This window comes from Zalophus californianus, chromosome 15 (genome assembly GCF_009762305.2).
Source record: "Zalophus californianus isolate mZalCal1 chromosome 15, mZalCal1.pri.v2, whole genome shotgun sequence".
Lineage (NCBI taxonomy): Eukaryota > Metazoa > Chordata > Mammalia > Carnivora > Otariidae > Zalophus > Zalophus californianus.
Window position 1 is genome coordinate 17,334,619 of NC_045609.1, and position 21,122 is coordinate 17,355,740.

General features: G+C 52.1%; 1 protein-coding gene across 3 annotated transcripts in view; it reads right to left on the reverse strand.

Moving 5' to 3' along the window:
- The window catches only part of CAPN9 (calpain 9), a 41,156-nt gene extending 21,269 nt beyond the window's left edge, over positions 1–19,887 (reverse strand). For all 3 annotated transcript variants that reach the window (XR_003518578.1, XM_027586950.2, XM_027586961.2), the window contains exons 1-6: positions 19,648–19,887; positions 13,694–13,763; positions 10,309–10,427; positions 7,304–7,437; positions 2,958–3,126; positions 1,847–1,930 (exon numbers count right to left, since the gene is read on the reverse strand). Coding sequence is in view for 2 of the 3 variants with exons in the window: in XM_027586950.2 (XP_027442751.1) it covers positions 1,847–1,930; positions 2,958–3,126; positions 7,304–7,437; positions 10,309–10,427; positions 13,694–13,763; positions 19,648–19,860 (789 nt within the window). In the remaining variant the exon portion in view is untranslated. The remainder of the gene's footprint in view (positions 1–1,846; positions 1,931–2,957; positions 3,127–7,303; positions 7,438–10,308; positions 10,428–13,693; positions 13,764–19,647) is intronic.
- Positions 19,888–21,122: the final 1,235 nt, after the last annotated feature.

The following is a 21,122-nucleotide window of genomic DNA, read 5'->3' on the forward strand; positions in this document are numbered from 1 at the left end:
TGAGTTTTCTCGCTGGATTGGAATTGCCCTAGAGGCAGGGGCCGCGTCCTATTTATCAGTGTATCAGCATCTAGCACAGCGAGAGGTAAAGAGTAGTTTGTCCCAAGTGCTCAGGGACCTATGAGTGAGTTTTCTTCATCCTTAATATCTTACGGACAGATGAACGAAAAGTATATAGGCACACGCTGGGAATTTAAACAACGATAAACAAAAACCACTTCCAAGTCTTCTGAATCCAATATTCCCCCTTCCAGGTGTCAGGTGAGGATTTCTGCTGTCCATATGGAGAACCCTTGAGCCAGTAAAGAAAGATGTTCAGCCATGCCCTTCATGCTCTGCCCCGGACCAAGAGAAAGGGCCAGTGCATTTAGAAAGATATTGGAGGAAAGAGAGTAGAAGTAAAAAATTTCTATTCATCAACTAACCAGAAATTTTAGCTCAAAACACTTTATCCTCATGCGCTGGGCACAAATCATATTTTTGATGTGTAAAAATTAAGTTAGTATAACCTCTCCAGAGTCTAGGATGCAGCTTGCAGCTCATCATTTAAGATGTTCATTACGTGAAATGTGCCGGGAAGGTAAATGTCTTGGAGGTGGAGAGAAAGGAAAAGCCATTGAACAGATGGGGTGGGAAGTTTCTATTACTGGAAACAATATTTGGGAGCTGTAACATTAAAAATCACATGCCTACTGGGGCGCCTGGGTGGCTCACTCTGTTAAGCGTCTGCCTTTGACTCAGGTCATGATCTTGGGGTCCCAGGATTGAGCCCCGCATCGGGCTCCCTGCTCAGCAGGGAGCCTGCTTCTCCCTTCCCTCTGCCCCCAACCCCCGCTCGTGTTCTCTCTCGCTCATTCACTCTCTTTCTCAAGTAAATAAATAATCTTTTAAAAAAAATCACATGCCTACTCAAGTGAGTGAGTGGCAAGGCATTATGGACAGGGAAGGAGGGGGAAAGAGCCTTTGCAACCAAGCACTCCCTAAAAGTCAGAGGGGTACTGTGTGGGGTCTAGTAACCCCTGGGGATCAGTTCTACACTGGGCCACTGCTGCAGAGAACGGGACTTTTGATGGTTATTTTTATGTGTCACCTTGACTTGGCCACTGGTGTCCAGATATTTGCTTTTACACAATTTTGGGTGTGTCTGTGAGGGCGTTTCTGGATGAGATTAGCATTTGGATTGGGAGACTGAGTAAAGCAGAGGGCCCTCCCCCATGTGGGTGGGCCTCATCTAATCCGCTGAAGGTCTGACTAGCACTATAGAAGGTGGAGGAAGGGAGAATTCATTCTCTGTGTCTGACTGCTGAGCTGGGACTTTGATTCTCTTCTGCTCTTAGACTGGGACTTATACCATTGATTCTCTTGGTTTTTGGCTTTTGGACTTGAACTGGAACAACCCCACCAGATTTCCTGGGTTTATGGCTTACAGATGGTGGATCATAGGACTTCTCAGCCTCCATAATCATCGGAGCCAATTCCTCATTCCCTATCTATCATCTATCTATCTATCTATCTATCTATCTATCTATCTATCATCTATCAATATCTTATTGATTCTGTTTCTCTAGAGAACTCTAGAATTAAGGAAGAAAATGAAAAGAAAAGAAAAAACAAAGCCTAGGCTCTTACACTAGCTAAACCAGGTTGGTACTGTGGTAGAATCACATGTTTCTCTTTCTCTCTCTCCTGTTTTGCTCTTTTGGATTCCAGCCTTCCTCCTTTAGATGAGACCTTCTCTAAAACATCTGAAGGTGTGGTTTATACTGTGATGCACTAGATCAGTATAAGGGACTAGCACTGCTGAGTCTACTCCTGTACCCTATCTACAGAGGTTCACGTCGCCTACCTGGTCAATTCCTGTCACACTGTAGGCATGGCCCTTAATGAGACCAAAAGGTGTCCGGGCTTCAGATTCTGCAGCATTTCTGATCTAAAATGTGAAAAAAGCAGCGTTGGACCCATTAGGTAAGTCAAGCCTTCCCTACCTGCCCAGACCCAGCTCCATGCCTGGCCTGGCCCCTTCTGCTCCGCCATGTGCCTGACGCATATAAGGTCACCCCTAAGATGGTTAGCAGGGACATACAGCTATCCCCAGTCTCTTACCAGGGTGAGGAGACCTTCATTCCCAGCTCAGACTCCAGGGAAAAGTTCACTTTTTTGCCCCCACACAGAGCAACTTGACCCCCCCCCATCATGTAGCCCAGCACAAGATAGAAGTATGATCCCATACACCGAAGAGAGGATAAGAAGCATTTAACTTCTTATGTGTATGTGAGACACATACAACCTATGTCACGTACAACCCTATGTCACAAACTTGGAAACACAGAGGAAAGGGATAATTTAGTAACAAAGAAGATATTCCCAAGGTTAATGCAAGAGGAAACACAAAACTTGAATAGGTTCTAAAAACTGGATGAGGTAAAACTATACGTGTGTATGTTTGCATGCATAAAGATGTTGGAGAAAATACTGTTAGATTCCTATCTACTGATGTGAATGTTTTAATGCTGTAGGAAGTAGAAAAAAAACAAGTTTCGGAAAAGTATGGAGTAAGACTCCATTTAGTAAAATCTACAGAGTAGGACTCCATTTAGTAAAATCAAACTGGACTTCTCCTATGGTTGTGTATTTAGGCGCATGCCCGTATGTCTGAGTAAGGATGGGGGGTGTGAAGGGCACACACTGGGTGCCCCAGGGCTGGGACTTGGGCAGGGACATCGAAGTTTGCCTTTATAGATTGAGGATTGTTCCGCCTAATACAGTAAGTGTGCCCCAACTTTGTAATTTGAAAAACATTAGAACTTCTGTTTTAATGAAAATACATAAACATTGATACCACTGCGCCGCCCCCCGCCCTCGAAAGTTATGCCCCTCCTCTCACCCAGCCAGGGCACCTGCTGGTCTACAGCCCAAGGGCAGTGCCAGGAATGTGAACATGCACATGAACGACTTACATCAATGGAGCAGCCCACCAGAGAGCCCCTCTTCAAGGCCTTCTCTAGAATCTCATAGAAGTTCTCTGGAGCCTCTTTAGTTGCAAAGGTCTCTGCTACACCCCCGGTGAAGTCTTCCATGGCCTCGATGGTGCTGCCCCCCTTCAGAGCCTCATAGCTCCCATTCAGCCTGTCTCGGAAGGAAGGCAGGGATACCGCTGCAGGGAACAAGAAAGGCCACCAGGTGGCGCCCCTTGACCAGAGTTTTTCTAACTCTTCTAAGGACCATTGTCTCTCCTGACCTTGCCCTGGGTTGGGTGGTGTGGAAGGAAGAAGGGAAGCAGGGATTCAGCTCTACGTGGAGCTCCAAGGATCCTGGGCTCTCTTAGAGACAGGCAGTGCGGTGCGGTGGTAAAGAGCGTGGACTTTGGTCCCTGACTGGCCGCGGGTGCAAGCGGCAGACCCACCACTTACAAACGGAGGGCTCCGGGGACAACTCACCCAGTGCTTCAGTTTCCAAATTTACAAAATGGGGGTGATGCCTGTATGCTCCCTGCCAGGACTACTGTGAGGTGTAAATGAGGCTCGCCCGCCTGCCCTCCCTCCCTCTCCCTCATCTTACACGGAACAGGGACCAGGACTTGACCATGAAGGTGTTATACATAGACTGAGACAAAGTTGAGGATTTTTCTCTTCCTTTCTGGTCTCACATACTCACAACCATTTTTCCCCCTCATAATGGTCTTTTTAATTAATATATTATTAATATAATATATTAATATATTAATTAATATATTAATATAAAATTAATATAATATAATTAATATAATATATAGATATAAGAAATTAACATAATATAAACGTTTCCATTTAGAGCAGTTTCAGATTTATAGAGAAGTTTGTAAACAGTAGAGTTCCAGTATACCCCTCACCCAATTTCCCCCAGGATTAACATCTTGGTACACTTGTTACAGGGACTGAACCCATACGTTATTATTATTAAAGTCTCTACTTTCTTCTTATTTCCTTAGTTTTTACCTAATATACTCTGTTCCGAGATCCCACCCAGGATATCACATCACACTGAGTCCTTAAGCCCCCTCCTGGCTGTGACAGTGTCTCAGACTTTCCTTGTTTTCCATGACCCTGGCCATCTTGAAGAATACTGTTGGGTGTTTGTAGAATGTCTCTCGATTGGGATCTGTCTGCTGTTTTTCTATTGATTAGACTGGGGTTATGGGTGTAGGGGAGGAAGACCGCAGAAGTAACATGTCCTTCTCATCACATTGTATCTAGGGTCCATACCGTCATCATGACCCATCGCTGTCAATGGTGAGGTCATGTCCGTTAGGCTTCTCCACTGTAGTTACTCTCCCTCCCCCTGTCCACACTGTCTTCTTTGGCAGGACACCATTATGTGCAGCCCTCCCTTCAGGAGCAGAGGGATTTGCTCCACCTTTAATTACTTGCAGTTCTTCTACGTGGAAGATTTATTCTTTTCTCCAATTTATTTATTCAGTCATTTATTTATATCAATATGGACTCAGGGATATTTACTTTGTACTTTGGTTTACAATCCAATACCACTTTGCTTATTTTATTGCTCAAACTCTCCCAGCTTTGGCTACTCTCAACCTCTTCAGCTGGTTCCTGCGTCCTTTTGACGTAACCCCACCAGTGTGTGTGTGTGTGTGTGTGTGTGTGTGTGTGTAAACCATGTTCTCTCACTTCTTGGTACTACAAGATGCTCTAGGCTCATCTTGTGAGTTTCCCAGCCCAGTCCTAGAATCAACCTTGTCTCCAAGGCTGTCTGGTTCCTTTCTTTGGAAAAACAGTATTAGAGACCAAGACCCGGGAAGTAGGGGTGCTTGTTCCTGTGGGGCTGCCATTCTTTCTAGGCCCCCTGTGCTGACAAAGTGAGGAGATGATGTATGTACACCAACGCAGGATGTATACATGTGTCTATCTGGAACCATCTCTACTAAACAAAACGTGAGAGCAGCCTGAGTCTCCAGCCCTAACCCATGACCATAGGCATCATTCTAAGCCTCCTCCCCTTGCTTCTCTGTAACCTCCTCTCCAAAAGTGAGAAACCTAGCTCCACCGCCTGCCATTCATCTCCTTAATTGTTCAACTCATTATATACATATAATGGTATCAGAATTGTTGTCCTTGCCCCTATGAGAAACAAGTTAATCAGCCTGAGTAGAATGCTTCCTTTTGCTTTTAATCTTACAGACCCCATTCATGCCCACAGTTACTCAGGTCAGCTCCTTTTTCTCCTACCCCTGCAATGAGTTTGTTGCATAAATTTGCAATACAGTTAGATGAAATGCATGGTCTGCATTTCATCCTGGGGTTCGTCATCCTTCTCTATGATTTTTAAATCTTCATGTATTAAGCTTCTTTCTTTGTGCTGTAAAGTTTTATGAGTTTGATAGATGAATGGTGTCACGTATTCACGATTACAGTATCATACAGAATAGTCTCACCACCCTAAAAAAGATCCCTTGTATTCCACATGTTCACCCCTACCTCTGTCCTTCCCTCCACCTGAACCCCTGGCAACCACTGATGTTTTTCCTGTCTCCATAGTTTTGCCTTTTCCAGAATGTCATATCATTGGAATCATGCAGTATGCATGTAGTCTTTTCAGATTGGCTTCTTTCACTTAGCAATATGCATTTAAGATTCATCCATTTCTTTTCATGGCTTGATAGCTCATTTTTAAATCACTAAATAATGTTCCATTGCCTGGATGTACCACTGTTTGTTTATCCATTCATCTTGAAGGACATCTTATTTGCTTCTAGTTTTTGGCAATTATCAATAACAGCACAATAAACATTTGTGTGCAGCTTTTGTGTAGACATAAGTTTTTATCCAACTCATTTGGGTAAAAATGACTTTTTACCGGACTCATTTACCAAGGCGTTTGATTGCTGAACTATTAGGTAAGACTAGTTTTATAAGAAAGTTTAGTTTTATAAGAAACTGCCAAATTGTCTTCCGAAATGGCTGAACTATTTTGCATTCGCACCACAAGTGAATGAGAGTTCCTCTTGCTCTACATCTTTGTCAGCAATTGGTGCTGCAAGTATGTAGTGGTATTTTGCTATTGTTTTCATTTGCAATTTCCTAATGACAAATACTGTTGAGCATCTTTCCATGTGCTTATTTGCCATTTTTGGTGAGGTACATCCCAATCATTTTTGGCCTCTTTGAATGACCAAAAATTAAAGATTTTCTTTTTTAGGAAACTTATTCTCCACTCTTTGAGTGAATACCCTTCAAGTTCCACTGGATCCCGCCAGCTGGAATTCCTGACTCAAGACTTTTCCACAGCTGCAGGGGGAGGATTTCCCTGCGCTGGGCTCACTGAGGATGAAGCCATGCCCGCCCAGCCCTGGAGAGCACAGGCACTAGCCCTGGAGAGGATCCTGCCGAGGTCTCCTGGTGGGGACTCACCATGGGGTAGAGCTGGGGCTGGGCTCCCTGGCTGTCCTCTGCCCCTTTGCCCACCTGAAACCTGTCTGGTGCCTCGGAGGCGTGTGCATAGACCTAGCTGGAGCAGATGGGCATGGGGGGCGGGTAGTATACCTTTGGTTCTTCTTTGATGGCTTTAATTCTGTCCTGCTGATTTCAGGATCAGTTAAACCTCCATTTCCCTTCACTTAATTTTGCCACTTGCCAGAATTAGAAACACAAATGTGCTTCCCAGTTTCCGTCTCTGAAGACAGGTTCCCTATGCTCCAAAGATCCCGGATGAGCCCAAGAGGGACTCCCAGGGCAGCTCTGCTGTCAGCTGAGCACAGAACTCGGGCTGCTTGGCCTTTTGCTGACAAGCTGACGGGCCGGACATCGAGAGTGCTGGAGGGAACCAAGGTCATCTGGCAGGCGATTAAAAATGTTTGGGTTCCACTTACTTTGAGCTTCCTCAGCTCATTAAATCCACAGAGACAGAAATCAACATGGCGGTTGCCAGGGGCTGGGCGCAGGGGACGGGGAGTTGGAGTTTAGCAGGTGCGGAGTTTCAGTTTTGCAAGTTCTAGAGGTGGATGCTGGTGATGGTTGCACGACAGTGTGAATGTACTTAACGCCACCGAGCTGTACACTTAAAAATGATTAAAACGGTCCCTGTTACCACAGCCCAGATGTTTGAGCTATGACGGTGCTTGGTGGCAGGTTGGGAGAGCCAAGTTCTGGTAACTCATCCAGATTTTCCTCCGCCTACTCTCCCAGCTCTTCGGAAGGCCAGACACAGGAGGGACATGTGTCGCGACTCACTGAAAGTCCCTGGAAAGGCCCCAGGGGTGGAGACCTGCTTCCTGGACAGCACCCCTCCTCCCCGGGCAGGGAGCACTCACTTGGCATAGGCTTTTTCCAGCAAGGCGCTCCAGAACTCACTGTGGTCGGCGGAGTGGAGGAAGATCAGGCGGTCCCTGAAGGTGGGCAGCCGGTCATCGATGACCACATCCAGCCACTCACTGTGCTGCCAGAACTGTTGGCCAGGACGGAGACGGAAAGCACGGGGGGCGGGGGGGGCGTGAGTCCCAGGGGAGTCCAGCCCCATCCGTGAATGTTTATCACTTGGCTCTTTCTCCCTCAGACCACACACTGCCCTTAGGGTACGGAGGAAAATCACATGCGGATCCCATGATGGGGGCCCCTGGACTGTGTCCACTGAGACACAGGCTGAGCACCCCACCCACCACGGACATCTGCCTGAAGACCCCGTGTGGACCCATCAAAGTCGGGGGCCAGCGAGACAGGGTCGCACGCGGACACCGTGGGTGGGCTGGGTTAGCTCTTCTGTCTCCCGAGGGAGGGGCATAGTGTGGGGTTTGCTCTGCTCTTGCAACAGCGCGGTTCTCTATGCCCTTCTGTCAGCCGGCTGCTGGGCATCTTAATGTTTCTTCATCTTCAGTGCCCTCCCTGCCCAGGGGTGGAAACTCTCAGACTGCCTTTTTTTTGGCCATTTACACAGAGAGAGAGAGGGGCTGTAACGGGGCAGGTGGACACTTGTGCCGGGTGTGCAGACACGAGGTGAGTGTGTGCATATGTGTGTGTGTGCATGTGTTTGCGTGTGCTCACACACATGCTTGTGAGTCCGTGTGTTCACACGTGTGTGCATGTGTTCACATGCATGTGCGTATGAGTGCGTGCATCTGCGTGTGTGTTCCTTCTCACTCAGTTGGCCTGTGCATGTGTTTGCGTGTGCTCACACACGTGCTTGTGTGTCCGTGTGTTCACACGTGTGTGCATTGTTCACGTGCACGCGTGCATGTGCGTATGAGTGCGTGCGTGTATCTGCGTGTGCGTTCCTTCTCACTCAGTTGGCCTGTGCATGTGTTTGCGTGTGCTCACACACGTGCTTGTGTGTCCGTGTGTTCACACGTGTGTGCATGTGTTCGCGTGCACGCGTGCATGTGCGTATGAGTGCGTGCGTGTATCTGCGTGTGCGTTCCTTCTCACTCAGTTGGCCTGTGCATGTATTTGCGTGTGCTCACACACGTGCTTGTGTGTCCGTGTGTTCGCACGTGTGTGCATGTGTTCGCGTGCACGCGTGCATGTGCGTATGAGTGCGTGCGTGTATCTGCGTGTGCGTTCCTTCTCACTCAGTTGGCCTGTGCATGTGTTTGCATGTGCTCACACACGTGCTTGTGTGTCCTTGTGTTCACACGTGTGTGCATGTGTTCACGTGCACGCGTGCATGTGCGTATGAGTGCGTGCGTGTATCTGCGTGTGCGTTCCTTCTCATTCAGTTGGCCTGTGCATGTGTTTGCGTGTGCTCACACACGTGCTTGTGTGTCCGTGTGTTCACACGTGTGTGCATGTGTTCACGTGCACGCGTGCATGTGCGTATGAGTGCGTGCGTGTATCTGCGTGTGCGTTCCTTCTCACTCAGTTGGCCCGAGAGAGACACTAAGGGAAGAAGAAAGAGAAAGTAGAAAGAGGGGAGCACACGCAGGGGCTCCAGGAGCAGTCCATGTCCAGCTTTGCCAGGGCATCCTAATCGGTTCCGTGTCAGCGACCCTGCCCCAGTCAGACCAGGCCGCCCAGTGTCCGGCCGAGGTTGTGTGTTTGAAGGAGAATATTCCCCTGGGCTCCCAGTGACGGGCTCTAAGGGGTGTGTTGGGAGGCAGCGTGGCGTGGGACAATAAATACCACCACCACCCCCCCAGCTGGGCTCCCACTTGGGGGCTTAACCCTCCCAGCACGTGTCACTTCAGGCTTTCTTGGGGGCCTTTGTGACTTCAGGTTCTACGGACGCACTGCTCGGGGCTTCCCGAAGCAGGTGCGGTGTTGGGGGCGGTTCTGGGCTGGCCTTCCAGGGCGGAGCTGGCTCAGGGGATCTTACAGGGCAGCACAGAGATGGCCCCACCGGCACCCTCATGCCCACACTGTGGCTGAGGACAGGAGAGGAGCAGCGAGGGGGCCTCACTCCCAACGCCCTCCTCCCAGATGTCAGCATGTGACTGACAGGCCCCCCACAGGGACAGCCCCTGCCCGATCAGAGGCAGGGCAGTGGAGCACAACAGGGCACTGGAGGGAGTACTCAGATGGCTGGCCTTGGGGACGGAGGGGATGGTGTGGTGGCCTGGGAGGGGAAGGTGGCCGTGCGGGGGCAGAAGTGCGTGCCGGCCCCATGCTGCCACCTTCCTAGGATCCCTTTTAGTTCTGCGAGCCCCACAAGGTAGATATGAGTCCTTTTTCCAGACAGCATGTGAAATCTGCCCGAGGTAACCCTCAGACGTACAGGGCAGGGCAGGCGTCAGTGTGAGCTGGGGCCCTTTGCAGGGGATGCAGGGGAGGAGACGACAGAGAACAGGGCCGTGAGCAAAGGGAAACCAGCCCCCAGGCAGGCTGTGCCCCGAGGGTGGCTCTGCGGGGGTCCCACAGGGGCGACTGTGTGTCCCTCCCCCCGACGTCCAGCAGGCGATGCCTCCGTGCTTCTGTCCATTTCTACTTCTTACCCTCACTCACGTCTCCAAATCTGTATTTCTTCAATAAAGAGGATCTCCCAGTTTATGAGAAATAATCCAGTCCCAGGGAGGTAGAATTGTTTTAGGCCATTTATGCTAAAAGCACAAGCTGTTCTGAAGACTAAAACCCATTGGCAAGGACCTCCAGACTTGCCACAATTGCACTTAAAGCCTTACTGTCTATTTTCCGGAAGGGCTCACCACAGGATGCCCTCACTGTCCTCCTCACACATTTAGAGGCAATCCCGTGACGCAGCGTGGTTTGGGGTGCAGCTTTCACACAGATGGGGTCACATTCCTCCCAGGATTACCGAGCAGCTGAAGAGGCTCATGATGTCATGCTGGACCCCAAAGAGCTAACACTCCCGGTCCAGGCTCCCTCTTACCTGGAAGTGGAATATTCCGGCATAACCGCGTCCAAAGCTTTGGTCCTGGGGGACAACTCTAGCCAGAGCGTTGTCATTCAGCGTCAGGGAGGCAATGGCAGCTAATAACCAGCAGTCCCCTGCAAAACGAGAGCCAGACATCGCGGTTTTCATTGCCAACTCGCAATGAATGGGAAAGCTCTATGCCGGAAAGGAGAGGTGGGGCATTCCAGATGTGGCCACATCTTTTCCGCATTTAGGAAAATGGACAGAATACCAACAGATACCTCTGTCCTCCCCTTCTGCCTCCCTTCCTGGCTCTTTCCGTGCCCGGTTTATCACGCACAGCTGTTGTCATCCGGGTCATGTTATAGGACACGCTCACTTGGGTTTCAGACTGATGCTCCATTATGCATCAGCTCTGTGCAGTTCCAGAGGCTTCCCCACCAGAGGGCCAAGGCTGCGGACGCTCATGTCAGCGGGGCTGGGTGAGTAGGCATTTCGTAGCTGCAGCCCAAGAAGTTGGGGGTCCTCAGAAATAGCCCCTCGTGGCGCCCGGGGAGTGCATTTCTGGGACTGAGGCCTCCCCACAGCACAGACTCGGTTGAGTTAGAGATGAGAGTAGCTCCAGTTATTTTTCATTTTCAAGATTTGCTGACTGGTCTACTGATTTCTGCAGCCGTGACTTCACAGTGACACACATCTGGAGGACAACTCCAAAAGGAAGTCAGATATCAGACAGCATTTTTTCTGTGCTGTGCCAGCCTCTCGGACGCATCCACTCGTCCACCCTGAGGCTGGGACCAGCGCTCTTGCCAGGGCTGCCTACGAGCTCTGTGTGAGCAGATACTTGCAAGTATCCATTTACCCAACCTCTCTGTTTTATCCCTGATATCTTTGTTGGCAGTTGATAACACCGCCGTCATTGGAATTCAAGACCCCAAGCACACTTAGTTCGGCGTCCTCGGGGTTCACATTTTTGGAAAATACCATACAGCCCACGACCCCTTTCTGATTGTTGTGCACAAGCTAGAGTGACTCACAGATGGTGTAGCATCAGGAAATCTACTTGCAGAGTCGCCCTGCTTCTGGCTTTCCCTAGAATGTCACTGGGGGGAACATGCCAACTGGTTCCTCAAGCATCTGCTGCTCTTAAGATGGAGATGCTAATGAGAAGGGACACAGAATCTTTCATGATCATTTGTTCAGCAAACCTCACTGAGTGCCTCCCGGGGGGTGGGGGGCGGTCCCTGCTCTCAGCTCTGGGGTGGTCCTGGCCAGAGTCCGGTGGAGGGCCCCCCTGCTGTGGGCTCACCTCCTCCCGGTTCTTCTCCAAGTTAGGGCTTTGCCCACTGGAGGAAAATGCATTTCTTTCCCTAGAGCGCAGCACCTCTTGTCTATTCAGCCAGGAAGGCCCTGAGCTTTTGAAGGGGGGCATGCAGAAGCTAGTGCTATTCATGCAATTTAAAGCAAAGGAAAAGACTCAGCAACAAAGCAATATGGCTTTATCTCTCTGCTGGGTCTGTGTGGATGCATGGCATTGGTCATATCAACCAGAAGAGGGTACCCTCTGAAGGTCAGTTCGTCGGGCAGCTGGGTGGACAAGAGCATGCAAGGGGCCGCTAGCTAGCAGGGAGGGGCTAGCGATGGTGTTGGTCGTGTTCTAGCTCTTATTTTGGGTGTCAGGCTCACAGCCCTTCATTTGATTGTTATCCTTCCTGGCTTATACAGATGTTACGTACAGTATTTGGAAGTAATAGAAGTGTTACAAAATGGGGCGCCTGGGTGGCTCAGTCGGTTAAGCGTCTGCCTTTGGCTCAGGTCATGATCCCAGGGTCCTGGGATCCAGCCCCACATGGTCATGGTCGGGCTCCCCACTTAGTGGGGAGTCTGCTTCTCCCTCTCCCTCTGCCCCCCCACTCCTGCTCTCTCTGTCTCTCAAATAAATAAAGTATTTTTTTAAAAGTGTTACAAAATAATAGTTATATTCAACACCAACCAAGGTTAAATATGCAGTTGTAATTCCAAATAGATACTTGCACTCATGCCACAAACTAAAACCTTGAAACACAAAGGAGCCTATACAATGCCTTTTTATCGAACAGCAGCATAGGGATAAGGCGGGGGGCGGGTAGGGGGGCAGTGAGGGGAGGCAGAGGAAGAGTCTGCAGGGAGAGATGAGCGAGGACATGAGGAAGGGGCAGGCAGAGTCTCCCAGAGAAGGCTGACCCCCAACAAATGAAGACCAATCTGGATGTAATTTTTTTTCGAAAGGTCAAAGTCATAGCTAGGATGTGTAATTCTATCATCTGTGTACAGTTGACCCTTGAGCAACATGGGGGAAGGGGCGCTGACCTCCACCCCCAACCCACCGCACAGTCGGAGAGCCACGTATAACTTTTGACTTTCCCGAAACTTAACAGCCAGGAGCCTGCTGTTGACCTGAGGCCTTACCGGTAACCTAGTCAGTTAACATGTATTTTGTATGTTCCTACAATAGGAATGCAGTGCAAAGGAAATGTTAGTAAGGAAATCATAAGGAAGAGAAAATCCATTGACAGTAGGATACTGTGTTATTCAAAAAAATCCATGTATAAGTGGATCCGTGTTGTTCAGGGATCAACTGTATCATGGATCAATCTACTGATCTATCACCAGCTATCATCACTCTAGGTCTGTGACTTTGCGTTCTTGGTTTGGGGTAGCTGGTTGGTGAACACGGAGGCTCCAGCATGATCCACTGCAACCATTAGACCGTAGTGGTAACTCAGCTGTAGGCCAGGCCTCATAAGCTTACAGCTTCACTGGTGGGTTTTTTAGGACGTCTTTTTTTTTCCCCCATAGATAGAATAAAGGTAAACTCACTCCAATTTTGGGCTAAATCCTGAAATGCAAGACCCACTTTAATGGACTTGGGGGCACTCGCAGGTTAATTTTAGGAAGGAGACTGAAACTCCCGGGGGGACCCCCCAAAGTCTGAGCCCCTGGTGCACTGTGGCATAATGGTTAAGAGCAAGTTCAGATCCTGACTACCAGGACGGAGATCCAGGGACCGAGTTAATGCACGCAAGTGTTAGCCGTGTCACGGTGCAGGGAGCCAGACCAGCGCCGCGGGGTATCTCTGTTCCCTGTGAACTGAGCCCCACACTGCAGCACAGCCACCCCCAGGGGAACAGGAGTGTAAGGAGCCTGGGGTCCACGGGGTTCCATCTGGGGGGGCGGCAGACTGGGAGGGAGGAGAGGAGGAAGTAGCCGGTGGTAGCCGTCATATTCCCCCAGACCCTGTGCCCCCCGGGGGTCCTACGTTGCTCTTGCCATGGGGGCAGCTCAGAGGCCCTGCCCTGCTGGCCTCCAGGGGTGCTTGTTCCAGCCCCCCTCTCTCCGTGCTCCATCCCCTCACACTTACCAAGCTCCCCCTGGCAGATATCTGTCCTGGTGGCCCCTCCGAGAATGAATTCTGGGTTTTTCACTATTTCCTGGAAGAACAAAGGTGTTACTGGGCCATTGTGATTGGAGCGGGCTCAGGGTCTCTCTCCTTTCTGGGAGCAGAGGGCTTTTTTCTGTATTTGATTCTTTTCCGGTGGAGGGGTGCCACAAACCTGGGCCTATCTCTGGTAGATGGCACCGCCTGGGGAGAGATCCTGCCTTTTGGGCAGCCCCTCAGTGCTGGACAAACAACGGACCACGAACTGAAGATTCCCATTGCCACTCAGGCCCTGGGCTAGCAATCGGGGTGGGGCGGGGGCAGGGCATGAGTTCGAATCCTGACTCTCCGCTTACGGGCATTGTACCCTCTGTGGGCTTCAAATTCCTCATCTTAAGTTGAGGTAATACACACACCACAGACCAGTGCCTAGGATTAAATACAAATTCATGCTCACCCACCCAACTGTTTTCTTTTTTAAAATATGCATTTTGTATATATATATATATACACATATAATGCCTATCAATATATATATACACTATATAGTGGGAGATACATGCACATATCTCTCATGTAACTTTACCTCAGTGCATTACATATATTTTATTCTATATTGCACATAATTGTATTATTATGTGTACATAATTACTTATATATACATATAGAGAGAGAGAAAGAGATACTATAAAGCATTAACAAAAAAGTGTTTGAAAGCAATTATATAAAATTCGTCTATTCTTTACATTTTGCTGAGTCGTTAGTCTCCATTCCTGACAGGGACTAAGGCAAAGAACAAGAGAGAGGGAATCCCTGCCCTCCTGAGTTGCTGAGGCACTGGGGGCCAGACCATGAACAGAGGCACGGACATCCAAGTTCAGGAGCGGTGAGTTCCAGGATGGAAAGTAATGGTGTGGGACGGGGGCTGTGTGGGGGCTGGAGCGGTCAGGGAGGACCTCTTGGGGAAGCAGACAGTTGAGTAGGGAGTCACGTGAGGGTCCAGGGCGAGGAAACAACAAATCATCACACATAGAGGAAAGTTCTGACACACAGCAGATGCTCGGTCATTTTAAGAGGATCTGAATGCAGGCCGAGTGAGGGGCTTTTCCCACCTCTTTTCAGAGACAGGACTGGAGGCAAGAGTCCTCACCAGCACCTGGGTGGTGCCCCGGGGCCCAGCCCTGCCCTGAACAGTGCTCCTCAAGCTCCCCGGGACCCTACGTCTCTGGTCTGCGTCCAAAGTATCAGCAGGAGGATGGTGATTTCTTTGCAGGAAGGGGGACTGCTTAAGGCGAAGAGCCAACGTGTAAAATGACGGCACTCTCCCCGCAGCCCCCGTGATGTGCCGGTCTCATGGAGTGATGGACACCCTGGACATCTGCCCAGAGAGCACTGTGTGGGCTTATGTGTTTTCCCAGTGTTTCAGTAAACGGGGCCAGGAGAACCTCTGAACACTGTGCCATCGGCTCACCACAATCCCAGGTGTGGCGGGGGTCTGACTGACACACCGAATGCTGGCTCCAGAATGGCAGGCGAGGCCATGGACGGGGGTGGGGGCAGCTGCTCTGTGCCAGTCTCCTGGCCCGTGCAGACCCTCTCACACGGCGCTCTCCCGGCTCCTCTTCCCCAGGTGTTTGCAGGTGGCTCTGGGCCAGGCCAGTGGGAAGGTGCAAACCAACCAGGAAAATGTGCTCCCCTCAGGAGCCCTCCTCGATCAGCAGAGGGGCTCTGGGCGCACCATCTAACTTCTCCAGGCTGTCTCCATCTGTCATGTGAGGCCACTTTCCTCCGTCTTGGACATTCGGGGCCAGGTGCACAATGTGTATTGGAGCCCCGGCTCCCAAGGGCACCCCAGGAGCTCCCACGGCAGCCAGCCCCTATCGGGGGAGCGCTGCAGGGCTCCAGCCAGCAAAACTCCCACCGCCGTGGCCCCATCCCTATCTCCGACTCTGAAGGCGGGCAGACCCTGCCCAGCAGGCTGTGGCAGACGCGGACCTCCCAGAGACCAGATGGGCTGTGGGCGAGGAGGCCCCCCCGCCCCGCTCCCCCTCGCGGCCCTCCCCTCCCCCGCCTTCGGCTGGCCCGTCCTGCCAACAGCACCAACTGGGCCAACAGCTGCCACTGCGTCTCGGCTCCATCGTGCAGCTAGTTGTTTTTGTCCAGCAGAGTTTTACCAAATTGCCTCAAACTGTGGATGGATGGAGAAAAACACAGAAGGAGAAAACTCAGAAACTCTCACCAAGTGAACAGGAGTTAGCCATCGGGTATGGAGTGGTGAACTCCCCGGACGCGTGGCTGATACAGGGGTCTGTCCAGTGTTCCTGGGAGTCAATGAATCCGCGTGGGGTCCGTGAATGTTCAGGCCAAAGGGGCGTGGCCACGAACACCGACAGATGTGGGTCTCAGGTGTGGGGAGCGTGTGACGTGCGCCCGTCTCACACGCATATTGGTTCGTGTGTACTCTGGATGCATTGCATTTGTGCCTGGACAGCCTGCGTGTGTGGGGCCCAGAGGTACCTTTGTTCTTGTGAAATGCTGTTTGGGGGCTTGAGGATGAGGGTTACCTGTTACAGTCCTGGGACAGGAAGATCAGAGGAGTCTTGACAAACCCGAGGTGAACCCAGACAGAGGACCAGGCGTCCTGGAATGTTCCCTCTTGGGGCCTGTTCTGTTCACTTCGTACATCATCAGGGGCTCAGCCACGCACATAGACTTTTCTTTACTTAGTCATTAATTTGAAAGGGGAGAAGCCGCATTTGTAACACGTTTGGAGAGGCTGGGCTCGGATCGGCAGCTGTGTGCTACCCAGGGCTGTAAAGTCGCGTGGGAACACGGGGGTGTCTCTGGAGGCACAGGGCAGGCCCAGTGTGCAGGGCAGTCTCAGCCACAGGCTGCCAGGGGGCCGTCAGCCTGGGCTAGAGGGTTATGAGCATCTTCAGCGAAGAGGTACCCTGGGTTTAGGCTGAGAAGTTAGGGAGGGAATTGCATAGAAGAAACAGAAGGATGCAGGCGGACAGGGAGGCGAGGAGGAAAAAGCCGAAGGAAGCGCTTGTGAGCTGAGGAAGTCAAGGCTGCGGGCCCAGGAAGGCAGGCCCTTGGCTGCACCCCAGACCCACTCCTCCCCATTCCGACACACAGCCCTTTCCAAGAGGCCCACTGGAGGGGATTTCCCCTTCTCTCCCAGCGGAGCCTATCACCCCAGCCCCACTGCAGGCCCCGGGGGCTCCCCCTCGGTGAGCGCCTTGCCCGGGGCTCTCTGGAGGGTGAGCCCGGCTGCCCACTGCTCTCTGGTGTCCCCCTGACTTTTCTGATTCCGACTGCTCTGGTGCTCATGACCCCGCCCGCGAGCACAGCTGTGTTTGCCAAGAAGGTGGTGCTGGGGAGGGCACCACGGTCCCACTGGGCAGCTCGGCACTTGCTGCCCGAACATGCACCACCTAAGTACTGAGCAGACATGCAAACAGCACCCAGGCCACAAAAGCCCTCTGGAGGGACACTGGCAACGCTTAGCATTTCCCTCCTGCCGCCCGCCCATCTGCACACCAGCGACCCTGGCCCTCCGTCCTGCAGGAGGAATCTCAATCCTCACCACCACCCAGCCCCTTGCTGCTGACTTCACACAAGTCTATCAGAAGTCTGTAAAACCCCTAGCCCCCCGGATTGCAAACAGACGGGTGTGTTTCTGGGAGTGAAGACAGAAAGGACCGTGTCAGGGGCACGCAAAGGGAAAGGCAGAATGGATTCTGAGAATGAATCCATAGGAAAGACAGCAACAGTAGACCTGAGTTAAGGTAAATGAAGAAATCGTTCTGCCCTTGGGGCACCTGGGTGGCTCAGTCATTAAGCGTCTGCCTTTGGCTCAAGTCATGATCCCAGAGTCCTGGGATCGGACCCCGCATCGGGCTCCCGGCTGGGCAGGAAGCCTGCTTCTCCCTCTCTCACTCCCCCTGCTTGTGTTCCCTCTCTTGCTGTGTCTCTCTCTGTCAAATAAATAAATAAAATCTTAAAAAAAAAAAAAAGAGAGAGAGAGAGATCGTTCTGCCCTTGGTCACGGGTGGAGGGCCCCCGAGTGGATGGCGGCCTCACCCATCCTTTGGGGCAACCCCGAGAGAGATCAGTAGTGAGGATGACTGCCTCCTAGAGCTGAGATCTGGGACTCTGGACTCCCTTGGGGGTCTGGGTGGTCCTTGCTCCACTCCACGTGCGGGAACAAAGGCGTTCTCCATGCTGGCCTGTGTGCAGCCGAGAAACTCCAACTTCGGCAAAGAGAAGGTGAGTTGAACGCGGCGGCGGAATCACACCTTAAGCCAGTGGGTGGCGGTGCAGACCGAAAGGCAGGGCGCCCTCCTCCAGTGGGGAGGGGACAGTCTGGTTACAAGCAGGGTCGTGTAAACACAGTCAGGGACACCCATCTACAGGCTCCTTTCTGCCTGCTCTACACGCTAACACGGGAATCCCTGCAACAGCCCCGCAAAGGAAGCAGCATTATAACCCCCTTTTGTGGAAGAGGAAAGTGAGGCTCCGTGTGGTGCATGGCCTGGACCCCCCGCAGCGGGGGGCGGGGGCGGGCTCGGCTCGTTCCCTCTGTTGGGGGTGCTGAGAAAGCTACCTTTTCCAAGGTCATGGCTCTTGGGGGTACTCATTGGTGAGGGCCACAGACACCGGTGACACTGTCACCCCGACACAAGACGACTCTGACGGTCCATCCTAGCTCCAGGGCACCCCGTGTAACCGGCTGAGGGCTTTGTGCGGCCATTTATGGGGCCACGTGACAGCCCAGAGGCTCCCTCTGCTCATTCCTGCTCCCTGTCCGGCCGCAGGTGTTGATCCTGAGAACACCTGTGATAAACGTCCTGCAGGTGCTCTTTGTGTGGGGTCCAGAGAGGAGGTCATGTAGCCGTAGGTGGCATTGCTCTGGGGTGACACCCGTAATAGCAATCATGACATCAGCTGCCACTTACTGCGGACTGTTGCTGGACATTGGATCTACATTGGTCGTTTCTCTGGTCGTTTCTGTTCCCGTTTCACAGGGGAGGGGACTGAGGCTCGGGGGAATTAAGTGCCAGGACCACAGTCGCGGGACAAATCAGTGGAAGGGTGGGACCAGCACTCAGGGTCTCACCTCTTGTCCAGCCCTCTTTGCGCTCTCCTTGTCCATAGCAACCCGTCCCCGTAGGAGCCCCACCTGGAAGGTGTCCCCACCTGGAAGGAATGATAGCCAGCAGCGCCCGGGCGGAGGTCAAGGCCTGACTAATCCAGCACAGCAAATATTGACTCCTTGTGGGAGGCACCAGCTGGTGCCCCTGGGGCCCGTCACCTCCAGACTGTTGGGGGTGGGGCAGCTCGGACGCTGGCTCCCCTCTGGGAAGGGAGATTTGTGGTCTGGGGAGAGAGGCCCTGCTTCCCGAGTGTTCCATCCTTCACGGGTGTACTGAGCACTCGCTGCATGAGTGTCCATCCACACTGAACATCCTGGGCTGCAGCCAGAAGCTACGGGATCCCCACATGCATCCCAGCAGCCTCAGCACACGGGGCAAGACTGCCTCCCACCCAGCTCTGCATGTTTGCCTTTGGGTTCCCATAGAACGTGTCACCTGAGACTTGTCTCCCATTCACCACTTAATGACAAGACCCTCTCTGGCTCTGGGTTCCCGTCCTGGGCTCACCTTGGTGGGAGTCAGAGAGCTGGGGGTGGGGTGGAGCCAGACACCCTGGGCATGGTGCCGGAGCCATCCCTGGCTTGCTGGTGCATGCCCCCTGCGTGTCATTCCCTCTGCAAACTGCATAGCATCTCAACAGTAGACTTGGCAGATGTGCCTGGCAGATGCGTCTGTGTGTAGCCCACCCACCCAGCCCCTCCTCTCCTCGCTGCCTTCTGCCAGGCTGCTGAGCCCACACCCCTGCCTGCCACCCCCACCACTTCCTCTTGCACTCACCCCTGGCCGTTTCCACACGAAGGGGATCTGGGGCCTCTCACTATAGAAGAGAGAGGAGCTGTTGGCTGGGAAGTCTGCATCCTCAAACAGCACGCCCTTCTGCACGCACTCCTGCCTCAGTTGCTCGAAGCTCTGGCCTGAGGAGTGGGTGATGCGGGCATCCTTGGGAACTGGGTGCTTCTGGGGCCCTGCGGCCCGATAGAGGTAAGGCATGGCTGCTCCCTTGCTGGTGGGCTCAGGTTGACAAGGTGACCGTACTAATCAAGGAGCCAGCTCAGGGAAACCAGGGCTCAGTGGCCCTTGGCCTCTTCCTGTTTGCCTGGGAACCTCCCTGTGAAGACTGAAATGAGGCACGCCCTGATGGCAAACTGTGGAGAGAGCTCTCTGCCCTCCCAGGGGCTCCTGCAGACCCAGAGGGAGCAGTCAGCCTGGGCCAATTCCAGGCAGAGGCAGCAAACTCTGCTTAATGCACTGGGGAGTCTCCGTGGGAGAGAGAGGATTGCTTTCTGGGAAAAGAGAGCACGAAACCAAATCGGTCTGGGAGGTGGCAGGCAGTGTTTGCTTTGCGGGAGGAGGGTGTGCTGTGTGGTCTTGAATCACATGTGAAGTCAGAGAGCTGCAGGGTTTTGTAGTCGGAAGGGAGCTTAGTGAACCGTCGTGACACCTATTACATGAACCGAGCTTACCCAGCTCTTTCTCAGACCACCTCATTTTGATTTAGAGCAGGGGTCTGCAAACTTTTTCTTTAAAGAGCCAGTTAGTTAATATTTTCGGCTTTGTGGACCATATGGTCTGTGTTGCAAGTACTCAACTTTTTGGGTTGTAGCACAAAAGCAACCATGGATGCTATGTGATGAATCGGCGTGGCTATGTGCCAATAAAACTTTATTTACAAAAGCAGCCGGGGGGCCGGATGTCATCCAGCCGGAATTTGGTGACTGACCCCTGATACGGTGTACACACAGAGGACATCAGCTCCTCCTCCAGGGTACAGGAGCCTCTGTTCTCCAACATTCCTGGCAGTCAGTGTTAGGAAATATTTGCAAAAGCAGATATCATATTAGTAAAATTCTGTGTCCTGTAAAACTCTACAAACACAATTTCACATTTGAGAAGAAATGAGGTTCAGAGGTTGGAGGCAATATAATAAAAGTATTAGCCGCCATTTCCAAACCTTGGAAAGCCGTGGCCCCTTTCCCCCGGACACCTGGGCGCGCACCCTGGCTCCCCTCCCCTCCGGACTCTTCCTCCAGCCGCCCCAGCCATTCTGCACACAGCACCCAGCGCCGCTGAGCCAGGCACGGAACACAGAACAATCCCCGTCGCAGGATCGGGTCCGGTTTGCGCGCTTGGCAAGACCTGGTAAGGGAGAGTCCGTCTGCCCCGCTCCGATGTCCAAGGCCACTGGACTCCTCGGGCAAAGTGGCTGCACCTGGGTAAGGGCTCAGACTGTTGGTTCTTGAGTTCCATCTCAG